At 37.1% G+C, this 14237-nt stretch overlaps 1 protein-coding gene across 3 annotated transcripts in view; it reads right to left on the reverse strand.

Annotated features, from left to right (window-relative positions):
• ECD (ecdysoneless cell cycle regulator) overlaps window positions 1–14237 on the reverse strand; it is a 32917-nt gene that overhangs the window by 18423 nt on the left and 257 nt on the right. For all 3 annotated transcript variants that reach the window (XM_025435032.3, XM_025435031.3, XM_035715225.2), the window contains exons 2-8: window positions 12351–12568; window positions 9503–9620; window positions 6596–6683; window positions 6334–6512; window positions 5091–5283; window positions 4194–4322; window positions 1657–1785 (exon numbers count right to left, since the gene is read on the reverse strand). In XM_025435032.3, coding sequence (XP_025290817.1) covers window positions 1657–1785; window positions 4194–4322; window positions 5091–5283; window positions 6334–6512; window positions 6596–6683; window positions 9503–9620; window positions 12351–12555 — 1041 coding nt within the window. In that variant the 5' untranslated portion in view covers window positions 12556–12568. The remainder of the gene's footprint in view (window positions 1–1656; window positions 1786–4193; window positions 4323–5090; window positions 5284–6333; window positions 6513–6595; window positions 6684–9502; window positions 9621–12350; window positions 12569–14237) is intronic.

A 14237-nucleotide genomic window follows, 5' to 3' on the forward strand; every position in this document is an offset into this window, starting at 1 on the left:
GTGGCTTTACCAGTTTGCATTCCCACCAATAGTGCACGAGGGTTCCTTTCTCTCCACAAACTCATCAACACTTGTTTCTTGTGTTTGGATTTAAGCCATTCTGACAGATGTGAGGTGGTATCTCATTGTGACCTTTGATTTGGATTTCTCTGAAGATAAGTAATGTTGAGCATCTTTTCATGTAGCTTTTGGCGTTCTGTATGTCTTCTTTGGAGAAATGCCTGTTCCTATATCACCATATTCTTTTTTTTAAAAAATGATTTTATATGTTTATTTGAGAGAATATGAGAGAGAGAGAATGCAAGAGCATGAGCAGGGGGAGGGGCAGAGGGAGAAGCAAACTCTCTCCTGAGTAGGGAGCCTGATGCAGGGCTCAATCCCAGGACCCTGGGATCATGACCTGAGCCAAAGGCAGATGCTTAACTGACTGAACCATCCAGGTGTCCCTTCACTACACTTTCAATAGCACTAAATATCATACAAATTCTTTTTCACATATGTGAAAAAGTCTTTATTATTGTGTTTATATATCTTTACTACTTAAGAGGGAAAATTTTTTATTTTTTTATAGATTTATTTATTTATGATAGACAGAGAGAGAGAGAGGCAGAGACACAGGAGGAGGGAGAAGCAGGCTCCACGCTAGGAGCCCGACGCGGGACTCAATCCCAGGAACCCAGGATGCCGCCCTGGGCCAAACGCAGGCGCTAAACCACTGAGCCACCCAGGGATCCCCAATTTTTATTTTAAAAAAATTTTTTTGGGGATTCCTGGGTGGCGCAGCGGTTTGGCGCCTGCCTTTGGCTCAGGGCGCGATCCTGGAGACCCGGGATCGAATCCCACATCGGGCTCCCGGTGCATGGAGCCTGCTTCTCCCTCTGCCTATGTCTCTGCCTCTCTCTCTCTCTCTGTGACTATCATAAATAAATAAAAATTAAAAAAAAATTTTTTTTAAAGATTTTATTTATTTGAGACAGAAGGGAAGCGTTTGAGCGGGGGGGAGGGGCAGAAAGAGAAGCAGACTCCCTGCTGAGCAGGACCCTGGGATCATGACCTGAGCCAAAGATCTATGCCTATTTGAATGTGCCACCCAAGTGCCCATGAATTATTATTAGTTTTTTGAATTATTATTTTTTTAAAGATTTTGTTTATTTATTTGAGAGAGAGAGAGCATGGATGGGCAGAGATACAGAGTAGCAGAGATAAGCAGATGCCCTACTGGGCAGGGAACCTGATGTGGGGCTTGATCCTAGGACCATGGGATCATGACCTGAGCCAAAGGCACTTAACCAACTGAGCCACCCAGGCACCTAGAGAGTGAATATTTTAAGAGAAATTTATTAGTTGTCTTTTTTGAATTTTTTTAAGCCATGTCTTTGTTCATTTTTCTGTTTGGTATCTTCATGTTTGCCTATGATTTGCATAAGTTGTTCTTCTGATACAAATAATAACTTTCATCATTTGCATAAATGTTAATAACTTTTCTAAAATACTGGAAACAGTTCATGGTCACCCTGTCATTAACAACTATAATAGTCCCTTTTAACTCAAGCCTTTATAACAATATTACACATTAAATTTGAACCTTAGGACTCTAATTTACAGGCTTGATTTTCCCTGGATTGTAAAATTTTATAAATGCATTGCAAGTCCTACCTTAAAGTAATCGTTCTTTTTCAGACTTTCAAGGAAGCCAGCCCAGAGGGGTGAGGTAGTCATGAAGGATTTCTTGGATTCAGAAAAATGTGGGCTACATTTGGAGCATAAGATCTCAAATCCGTGAGCCTAGATGGAATAGACAGAATTTTCATTATTAAGTTATTTTCTTTTCATTTAGCCACACTCAAGAACTGGTGACTGGATATATGGACATACGGACATCTATAACACTTTGAATTTTATGAAAAAATCAGATGACTTTCAAGTTTTTCAATTTCTATAGATTACTAAAAATTATAAAGGGAAAGCAAATAATACAAAACAAAGATTCTTGTTCTCTTTAGAGAGATTTCTTTTTTTGCTGATTATAAAACCAGAAATTTAAACTTATTTCTTACTTGCTTAAAAAAAAAGACTTGTAAAAGCTTTCTGTCTAACAGAAATGATAAATGAATTCAGCATGGTCTCAGACAAAGGAAAGGGAAGGGAGGTTCGAATCTCTTCATTTTAAGAGTCCTTTGATTAAAAAATATAATGAATGCACATGTCAAAATAAGTCAGACAGGGAGCTTTCCTGATCACTCTAGAGAAAATTATTGTTACCAATTTTTTGTATATCCTTTCAGAACTAATATATGCACATAACCAGATGTGTGTGTATCTGTATCAGTATATCCTACTCCATCACTGTGGTCATTTAGTGGCAACATACACACTGTTCCAAACCTTGCTCTTTCAGATATGATCATACAAATTTATCCATTTCACTGCAGAGGTAGACTAATTTACCTAACTATTCCCCTACTAATATGCATTTAGGTAGTTTCCAATCTTCTGCTATAATTCTATAAGTATCCTCATACATCTTTGTACACATGTAAAATATCTATGGAGGATAAATATCTAGAAGTGAAAATGCTGACCAGAAGGGTATGTGCATTCTATATATTGATGGATATTGACAAATTGTTATGAGATCAAATCAACCTATAGTCTCATCAATGATGTTTTAGTATCTCTATGTATTTTTTCACCAATCCAATATATATTATCAAACATTTTGTTATTTGCCAGATGGTAAAAAATACTATTTTGTAGCTTTAAGTTGCATTACTTTTGTTATGAGCAAGGGCCAGCATTTTTCTTATGTTTAGATTAAAAATCACTTGTGTTTCCTTTTCTGTGGATTGTCTGTTCCTGATTTCTGAACACTTGTTATTAATTAGTATTTTTTTCATATTGACTTGTAGGAACTCTATATATATATTAGAGAAATTAGCTCTTATTAATTAAATTAAAAATACAATATTTTCTTCAGGCTTACTATCTTTTGACTTACTTATGGGGTTTTTCTTTTCCACATAGAAATGCTTAATTTTTTTTTTCTTGGAGGGGGGAGGAGCAGAGGGAGAGGGTGAAGGAAAGTGAGAATCTTTTTTAAAAATTTATTTATTTTAAAGATTTTATTTATTCATTCATGAGAGACACAGAGAGAGAGAGAGGCAGAGACACAGGGAGAGGGAGAAGCAGGCTCCATGGAGGGAGCCCAGTGCAGGACTTGATCCCATGATGCCTAGATCCCAGGACTCCAGGATCAGGCCCTAGGCCAAAGGCAGGTGCTAAACCGCTGAGCCACCCAGGGATCCCCCCACCCCTTTTTTTAAATTTAAATTCAATTTGCCAGCATATAGTATAACACCCAGTGCTCATCTCATCATGTTCCTTCCTTAATGCCCATCACCTAGTTACCCCATCCCCCCACCCACCTCCCCTTCTACAACTCTTACTTTGTTTCCCAGAGTTAGGAATCTCTCATGGTTTATCTTCCTCTCTAATTTTTCGCTACTCAGTTTCCGCTCTTCCCTTATGTTCCCTTTCACTATTTCTTATATTCCATACATGAGTGAAACTATATGAAAATTGTCTTTCTCTGATTGATTTATTTCACTCAGCATAACACCTTCCAGTTCCATCCACGTCAATATAAATAGTAGGTATTCATTTGGAAAGAGAATCTTAAACAGGTTCCATGCCTAGCATGCAGCCAGACACAGGGTGTGATCTCAGAACCCTGAGATCATGACCTAAGCTGAAATTGAGTCAGATGCTTAACTGATTGAGCCACCCAAGTTGCCTCAGAAATGTTTAATTTTTAATAATCAAATTTATCAGCCTTTTTTTTAACAGCTTCTGGTTTCAAGTCCTGTTTAGAAAGGACTTTCCTATTCAAATTATCAAAAATTCTCCTGTGTTTTCTTTCAGATTTTATGGTTTCAATGTTCTCTTTTAAATATCTGGTCTACCTGGAATTTATTTTGGTATAGATGTGAGAGAATCAACTTTAATTTTTTAGACGGCTTCACAGTTGTTCTATTATCATTTACTGAACCCATTTTTTCTTTTTGTTTGAGATGCCACAGTTTACTATATTCTCATGTAAGTTAGGTATATTTCTAGACTTTTTATGCTATATCATTATTCCATTAAGAGCCCTTTTACCGAAAGGAAGAATATAAAATTTTATGGTACATTACCAACTTCATGCCCAATTCATGGGCTCGATATTGAGGATGAGATGGAGGAGGCATCTTGTATCCACTCCGCCGGTCTGGCACAAACCTTTGTTGTACCAACTGTGCATACAGACATTTAGTGAAAGTGACCTAGACATTGGGACACAAAATATATGAGTCTTCCTGAAAGTAAAAATTTGAGTATCATTTTACAGTTAATAATTTCATTTATGAGCTTTGTATTCATATGAAATGCAAAGAAGATCCAACCTATTCACCTGCTGACATTTTTTAGTAACAGCTTTATTGTGATATAATTCACATGCCATAAAATTGACCTCACTGTCAACTTTTTAGTTATCACTAATGGAATTCCTCTCATTAATTACATTATGTGGCAATTTGGGTAGGTAGAAGATAAAGGATATTTCTTAAGTCTCTGGAAGAAATGAAATGTTTTACTTTTTTTTTTTTTTTTAAAGATCTTATTTATTTACTCATGAGAGACAGAGAGAGAGGCAGAGAGAGGCAGAGACACAGGCAGAGGGAGAAGCAGGCTCCATGCAGGGAGCCCAACATGGGACTTGATCCCGGGACTCTAGGATCACACCCTGGGTTGAAGGCAGGCGCTAAACTGCTGAGCCACCCAGGGATCCCCAAAATGTTTTACTCTTAAGAAGAAAATAAAATAGGAAAAATATGGTCAGAAAATATCTAGGAAACATTTAGATATAAAATAGGAAGTGAAGTCTCTTGAAATCTTCCTCCATGGATGGGAAAAAAGAAAAAAGAAAATAAAAGTATATTAACCTGCCCTGAGGAAACAAAATATTTCCATTTTTTTCTAGTGTACAATTACAATCATGTTCAACTCTCTTTCCAGTGACACAACCTAAGTGATCAAGAAAGCTATCTTACCGATGTCATTATTCGTGTTTCAGGCAAGAAAGTCTTGAAAACACGGCAGGCTCGCAGGTCAATGGGGTCCCGTAGGTAAAACGCCTGGACTCCCGCAGCCACCAATCGGGGGTGCTGCTTTAACAACGCTACAATGCTGGCTGGAAGGAAGCAGTGTGCACGATGAAGGGAGGCTTGAATTTTTTCTGGGTATCTGTATCAGATAAAATAATTATTTAATGATATGAATCTAGAATTCTTCTCCCATTTACTTCTCCTTATATCATCTTGGTTCATTAGAGTAAAATGTAGAATGACAAGGAAGGTGAAGATAAAGCTACCATATACACTAAAAACTGCACAAAAGAGAGGGAATGAGCAAAAGTAGGAAGAAATGGAAACTAAAGAAAAGGAATTAAAGTAGTTCAGCAGGGGCACTAGGGTGGCTCAGTCAGTTAAGTGTCTGCTTTCAGATGAGGTCATGATCCCAGGGTCCCATCCCATGATGGGCTCCCTGTCGGTAGGAGTCTGCTTCTCCCTCTGCGCCTTCTTCCCCCACAACCCTCTGGCTCATGCTCTGTCTGAAATAAACAAAATCCTTAAGGAAAAACAAAGTAGTTCAATAAAGACAAAACAAAAACTCTACTATTCTTTGGAATAAGGATAAAATCAAAGTTTTTTTTCTTCTAAAACAATGTTACAAAGTATATTGAAAAAGTTAAGAGATTTTATATTGTTAAAACTTGAATAGTGCTAAACTTTAAATAGGTACTTAAATCTAAAAGGCTGAACTAATGTTATTAGGTGAAGACTATCTCCTTTGAATAGAGCCTAAAGTGTTCCACATAGGTCAAAGAATCCCACACAGAGCCCCAAAACCACAGAGTACATTGCACTCCCTTAGGTTTTCAGTCCTGTATGTCTCAAAATTTTTATCTATGGATATAGTACATAAGTAGAGCAATGCAAAAATATTGGGAGTGGAATATTAACACCTATGAACGGGAATTAAAAGATGTATCTATTTCTTAATTTTAGAACATGTAAGTTTAATTTGTTAGTCACTTTCATGAAGGAAGAAGACAGAATGAAAATGAGCATTAAAGGTGAAAGAAATTCTACATGCAACCAAAGACTTGAGCTGCATTAAAGCAAAAGGCAAAAATAAATAAATAAATAAATAAATAAATAAATAAATAAATAAATAAAAAAAAGAAAATAAAGCAAAAGGCTCCTTGACTAGCAATGAAAATATTTTTCTTACCCTCTGATGCGTCTATTCACTGCAGCTCGTATAGATTCTGAAGCCAAAATTTCTTCTGGGTGTGTTGAGATTATATTCAATGCTTGTGGGACCGTTGGGGGTGTGGTGGGTAGCCAGGACATTGTGCCAGGTTTCCTTGGTGCAGGAATAAGGCACAATTCTCCACGCTGGAAAAACACCTGCAAAATGCACATTTTAATTTTCATTCTGGGCACTGACAAAATCTAGGTATGTGTGAAAAATGTTACAACATGATACTTACCCTATTAGCACTATTATCAGGATCCAACCATTTAGGGAGAAAGTCAGCAGCTTCTATTAACAAGAATTCACCGTCATTGTCTTCAATCCTAATGCAAAAGAAATTCCAATTATGCGTTCAAAAAAGCACATATATGCTACTAATCAAGATACATTTATTCTAATATTTTTTCTTTCATTTTAGTAAATATCTGAGTATATGCTATGTGTAGATTATTATAACAAAGCAAAATACTTAAGACTGAAATACTGAAATATTGAAAGAGATTCTAAAATAAAGGGAGTTGGAGAGAGATGATAAGGAGAAAAAATAAGTACATAAATAAGTAACACCAGACAAAATATGAAACTATATAATAGGGTGTCAAAGGAAGAAAAAAATCACATAGAGGGATCCCTGGGTGGCGCAGCGATTTAGCGCCTGCCTTTGGCCCAGGGCACGATCCTGGAGACCCGGGATCGAATCCCACATCAGGCTCCCAGTGCATGGAGCCTGCTTCTCCCTCTGCCTATGTCTCTGCCTCTCTTTCTCTCTCTCTCTGTGTGACTATCATAAATACATAAAAATCAAAAAAAAAAAAAATCACATAGAGCCAAGATTAGGAAAGCATTTATAGAAAAGTTACTTGGACCTTGAGAGATAATTTTGTTTTGCCTCATTTGTATCACTTTTTTTAAAATTAAAAAAATGTTTAAAGATTTTTTTTAAGATTTATTTATTTGAGAGAGATGGAAAGAGAGAGAGCACATGAGCAGGGGGAGGGGCAGAGAGATCATGACGAGCTGAAATCAAGAGCTGGGTGCTTAACCAATTGAGTGACCCAGGCACCCCTAAATTTAAATTTTTGAATAGGTAAGTTAGTCACATTGCCAAACTTTTAAAAAATACATAAAGTTACACACTGAAAAAGTTTCCTTCCTCCTTTTGTCCCTATATGCCCCATTCCTATCCTCAAACCATTGTTATTTCTTGCTTATCCTTCTAGAGGTTGCTTATGCATAATCTAGCAAATAGGAACATAAATTCTTATTTTCTTCTCTTGTCACACAAAAGGTAGCGTATTTTATATACTGTTCTAGATCTTTTCAATTTTAATGGTAGAGACATAAGGAGAAAAAGAGAGATGTTCTTAGAAGAGGGATTAGCATAAGCATAATCATGGAGATAGCTATTTGAGGTGGATATTTGGAGAATGACAATTAGTAAAGACTAAGACTAGAACAGAACAGTTACGGGGTGCCTGGGCTGAGCACTGACTCTTGGTTTTGGCTCAGGTCATGATCTGAGGGTCGGGAGATTGAGCCCTGCGTCAGACTCCAGGCTCAGCATGGAGTCTACTTGAGATTCTCAATATCTCTCCCTCTGCCCCTCCTGCTTGTGTGCTCTCTCTCTCTCTCTCTCTCCCTTTCAAATAAATAAATCTTTTTTAAAAAGGCAGTTATATCATTTTCTGAAGAGCTTTAAATGTTAACAGAGTCATTGAGAATGAGCTTAGTTTTATATAGAAAAGGAATGAAAGATTTCAAGGCAGTGTATAAAAGGGTTAGAGCACTATCTTAGGAAGATTAATCTGGCAAAGATAGAAGTTCTTTCTTTTTCTCATTAAAAAAAGAAACTGACAAGACAGTAGATGCCTATTATTTAAAAAGCTTTAGAGGCCTGGTTTGTAGGTATAGGTCATGATTATATAAAGATCAGAATCCATACACATAAGGCATTGCCCTCGCCCTATTATCCTTGTAAAGAAAGGAATGACTATCTTTGCGTTTGTTCACTTAAAATTCTATCATTAAGAAATTATTGCTAATTATTTTGAGATGTGGTAATAGTAGTGTTTAAAACAAGAGTTATCTTTTATATTTACATCTTAAAGTGTTTAAAGATCAAATGGCATACTATTGGTGATTTGCTTTAAAATAATCTTGCTATGTAATGGAGTAGGGGAAAGGTATAGATAAAGTAGGAATGTTCATGAGTTGATAATTGTTGAAGCTAGGTGATGAGTACATGTGGGTTCATTCTTTCTATTTTCATGTTTGAAATTTTGATATAAGTTTTCAAAGTTGTTTTTCTTTTTTGTTCTGCTGGGAAAGAGGTTGGGGGTACAGATCAGAATTTGGAGGCTGACAGAAAAACTAGGATAACGTGGCAAATGGGTGAACTGCCCTCTGCTGACACAAGTTGGTAATTACAGAGAACTATCAGTTCCCATTTTGAATAGATTTAGAACGCAGTGTTACCTACTTTGCTTTTAATATAACTGTTCTGATTTTTCTTTAAAATTCTCCATATGTGATTTCTCAAAAAAATATATATATACAGCTAAGGTATAATAGAGGAAGATAGAGTAATCTGTCAAATGTATACATGTACCTGCAAATGGAATTTTTTTCTAAGATTTTTTTTTTTAAGATTCTTATTTATTTATTCATGAGAGAGACACAGAGAGAGAGAGAGGCAGAGACATAGGCAGAGACAGAAGCAGGCTCCATGCAGGGAGCCCGATGTGGGATTTGATCCCAGGACTCCAGGATCATGCCCTGGGCCAAAGGCAGGGGCTTACCCACTGAGCCACCCAGATGTCCCCTAAGATTTTTTTAAACACCCTTTGGTATTGTTTGGATTTTATTTACTATCTGTATCTGATCTTCCATAATGAGTATTAAAAAGAAAACTAAAATAGGCAGCTTTTGTTTAAAAATTGAGGATATTAAACTCGCCAATGTACTTATATTTTTCCTCAAGAAAAGGAAGTGACAAGAGAAAAGAAAACATAAAGTCACTTTCAAAATCTAAGTCTCAAATTTGTACAGTCTCTACCAGACTATTGAAAAAAAATTTGCTAAATGGATAAAAATGTAGTCAGTCTCAAAAGAGAATTCCTTAGATAATTAAAATAACTAATACCTTGCTACTAACTCTGGAAATTCCTTTGTAATTTGCTTTACTATATAAACAATAAACCATTCATCCTCAATGTTATCCCCAAACTTTGTCACGCCAAACATATGAGCAGGAACATTTCCTAAAAAGAGAAAAGCAATCATATAATCAAATCAATTTGTTAGTGCACATAAAAATACACGTAATCATTCAAATAAACATTCATTGACTGACCATGCTGTAGGTACTATATGGGGAGTTGGGGTTACAAAGCTGAATAGGACATAAGAAGCCTACTTATGAGGACCCAAGGATCTAGACAATAGGAGACGGACCACCACAGCATCTCAAAACAAGACAACAAACAGATGTATGCAATGAGGGGATTGTGAGCATAAAGAATGTGATATCTGAGCTATGTTCCTTTGGACGAATGACTAGAAGTAGGCTTTCCAGAAAGAGAGAATAGTACGTGCAAAGGCATATAAGCATGATAGACAATACAGTGTTCTGGGAATATCAGGAAGCTAGAGTTAGATGGAGCAGAAATCTTTTAAAGAAGTGCATTATTCAAAATCTGTAGAACTTAATACACTCTTAAACAACCCTATGGGTCAATGAAGAAATCAGAAGGGAAATTAGAAAATACCTTGAGAAAATGAAAACAAACATGAGACATACTAAAAGCAGTGCTAAGAGGAAGTTTATAGTTATAAAGATCTCAGATAAACAACCTAACTTTACACCATAAGGAACTAGAACAAGAAAAAGCTAACCCAAAGCTAGCAGAAGGAAGGAAATAATGAAGATTAGAACAGAAATTAATGAAACAGGGAATAGAAAAACAATAGAAAAAAGTGATTTGGTTTGTTGAAAGATCACAAAATTGACAAAATCTCCTTTAGTAAGAAAATAAAAAGGAGATGGAAGTAACTAAAATCAGAAATGAAAATCAGATATTGCAATCTATACTAGAGAAATAAAAAGGACTATAAGAGAACACTATCAACAATTGTGTACCAATCAACTGGATAACTTAGAAGAAATAAGTACATTCTTAGAAACACTAAACCTATTAAGACTGGAACATGAAGAAATAGAGAATCTGAACAGACTGGTTACTAGTAAGGACATTGAATCAGTAACCAAAAACTTCCCAACAAAGAAAAAGTCACTAGAAAATTTTGCCAACGTTTAAGGAAGAATCAATGCTCCTAAAACTTTTATAAACAACTGAAGAGGAGGGAATAGTCCCAAATCCATTTTGTGAGGCCAGTATTATCCTCATCCTAAGGCCAGACAAAGACAATACATGAACACTATGACCAATATCCCTGGAATACCGATGCAGAAATCCTCAACAAAATACTAGCAAACTGAATTCAACACATTAAAAGATTGTACAACACGACTAAGTTGAGTTTATTCCTGGAATGCAATGTGATGTATATGAAAATCAATCAATATAACCTACCACATTAACAGACTAAAGATCAAACAAGCACACTGGGGAGTGTCTCAAGAGCTGCTATAGAAAAAAAAAAAGTAGGAAGAATAGCCTAGCTAACTCTTCTCCCCAACTCAGATCTCTCAAATTTCTTTACTTAGAGAAGCTCCAATTAGAGTGTCTATTTTCATCTACTTTATATATTAAACTTCAATTTATCCAGAAGCAATGGGTATCTGGTGAAGGATGTTAGGCAGAAGAGTGACATGATCAAATTTGTGTTTTTACAAAGGTAAGTGGCAACAGTGTGAAGAATTGGAGACACTGGAACCAGAGAGGTTAGTTGGGTTACTGTAGTCTTCCAGATGAAGAGATAAAGAGGGTCTAGATTGTAGCTAAACAAATGTAAAGAAGCGGTCACATTTAAGGAGTAACCACACTAGGATTCAGCGCCTGACTGAACATGGTCAAGTGAGGAGCTGAGTATAATTCTGAATTATTAACAAGCTTGAATAACTAGGTGGATAGCAGTGCCATTAAGCAAGACAAGAAAACATTGGGTAAAAAAGATTTTCTAGGAAAAAGATAAGGAGTTGGTTTTGGATGTGCTGTGCTAATGTGTCAGTGTTCTTGCCAATAAATATCACATGTGTTTCAGTGAACAGGAGTTCAATAAAATTAACACCAGGGAACACACCTGGCAACTGCTAGCCAAAGGAGAACAGATAAACACTAAATCTAAACCTAAATTGACAGTATCAAAAGATGCCAAACTCCTGATCTGAAATAAGACCCTGCATAAAATAAGAGCCATGGTCACCTCTTCATACCTCATTTTACTAAAGCTATATGAAATGGTAAGAAAAAGTGCCATATTTGGCCAGAGGTCAGATGTCAAGCACCAACAATACAGGGAAGCAGTGAAGCAATCTCAAAATGCTTCTGAGTAGCAAATAATGGCCCTAAGCCCAATTATTTCTCTTTATAAGCCAGGTAGAGCCACATAGTTTCACAACTATGTGAAATAAGGCAGCCTACTAAACACATGATCAAAACTGAGGAATACAGAGTAACCACTAAAGCAAATTACGGTTAAGGAAGCCAGATGCCTGAACCTGTTGAGTATAGGTTCCTAGATACATTACAGCACAGAAGAGTAAAGTTGCAAAGAATAGCCATGGTTTAATAATGTTGAGTATATATTAGTTCCTAAGGTAATTACTATTAGAAAGCTTTCATCAGGATAATTTTTTAAAATTTTTTGGTTAAGTTTAAGGATTTAACCAAACGTAGGCAAGCATCACTAATCAAAAAAGTTCAGGTTATAAATCTCCTGACAAGACTGAATGAACTATGGACTATTATACATCATCGTCAGAATTAGATGTCACACACATCACATCAAAATAAGGAAAAGAGTCTTACCTTTCCCTGGTTTATATCTGAGATTGAAAGGCTGATTTTGCCAGATGTAGGGGGCCAGCATAGGTGCAAACTGAGTCATTATCCTCTCAATATACTTTTGAAGAATCTCTTTGTGCTTTTCTGGGTCCCTTAGTTCATCTGGTATCAGGAACAGGTGATACTCCACAGTGTCTTCCATTGTGGCCAGCTTCGTATTGTCCTCCATTTTTCTTTGAAAACTACATTTAAAGTTTCAACAATGTAAAACCACACAGAATAATGGAGAAGTAAAATCCAATTCTCTGAACTATCCTACATGATTCCATTGTCTTCCAAAATTCAGTTACCCACATACTCTCATTTTAATTTTTTGCCTTGATCAAGTATGAGTGGTAACACCATTTAATATTCTTATAATGATTTTTATACTTAAAATTATGTTCTTCAACCTTAAAACTATATTAGAACTTTTCATACAGTACAGTAAATAGATGTTGAGTATCACATTCCAAATTAACTAATAGGTATGCAAGAATAAAACAAAAGGTTTGCCCCTGTACTAGCGCTAGTGTGCATGCATAACACACTTTGAGAAGCACTGCAATAACAGCTTATGTGAAATACTATCAGAAGCCCCAGCTCTGCCACGAAATTAGTTGTGTCACTTTAAGCACCTCAATTTCTCTTTCTGGGGCTTTTTCCTTAACTGTAGAATGAGAATGTTACTCTTTTACTTCCAAATTCCTCTCCTAGTTTATTATTTTTTTAATTTTTTAAATTTATTTATGATAGTCACAGAGAGAGAAAAAGAGAGAGAGAGGCAGAGACATAGGCAGAGGGAGAAGCAGGCTCCATGCACCGGGAGCCCGACGTGGGATTCGATCCCGGGTCTCCAGGATCGCGCCCTGGGCCAAAGGCAGGCGCCAAACCGCTGCGCCACCCAGGCATCCCCCTCTCCTAGTTTAAATTGTTATTTTTTAAAAGCTCTGGGGCAGCCCGGGTGGCTCAGCGGTTTAGCGCCTGCCTTCAGCCCAGGACCTGATCCTGGAGACTCGGGATCGAGTCTCATGTAGGGCTCCCTGCGTGGGGCCTGCTTCTCCCTCTGCCTCTCTCTGTGTCTCTCATGAATAAATAAATAAAATCTTAAAAAAAAAGAAATAAAAATTTATAAACAGAGAAAGGAATATAAAATTTATCCAAAGTAAGAAAAGAGGGCAGCCCCAAAGAGGGCAGCCCCGGTGGCCCAGCGGTTTAGTGCCACCTTCTGCCCAGGGAGTGATCCTGGTGACCCGGGACCAAGTCCCACATTGGGCTCCCTGCATGGAGCCTGCTTCTCCCTCTGCCTGTGTCTCTGCCTCTCTCTCTCTCTGTGTGTGTGTGTGTCTCATGAATAAACAAATAAAATCTTTAAAAAAAACAACATGTACACTGTTAAAAAAAAAATCAGCTCTGAACCTTCACTCCGCAGAATTTAAATTTCGTTTTATGAATATTGTCCAGCTAACCCCGTTTTCAAGTCTCAAGAGGAGGGAGATAGCTCTATTTTCTAAGGGTCTCCCTTACAAACACAAGTACCAGCTAACTGCTGCTGCCAGATGAGCCTTGCTAGAGGACGCACAGCGCTGGATGGGCCCACTGCAAGGCACAATTCGATTTTTATTCTTATTCGGTTTCCTAACGGGCTGATAAGACGAGGTCGAGGGGAACCTGCATCTTCTATCCAGTCTGTCTAAATCATCATCTGGCTTCCCAACCCCGAGGGGCGGATACTCCCATCCACCCAACCCCATAATGTAAGGCACACATTTTTATAAAGAACTTAGTGTCCGAACAAGAAGGGATTTTGAGATCACTCGGGCTAACTCCTTGCTGTACAAGTGAGAAAACCGACACGCAGAGAGAGGAGCG

This window comes from Canis lupus, chromosome 4, assembly GCF_003254725.2.
Source record: "Canis lupus dingo isolate Sandy chromosome 4, ASM325472v2, whole genome shotgun sequence".
NCBI lineage: Eukaryota > Metazoa > Chordata > Mammalia > Carnivora > Canidae > Canis > Canis lupus.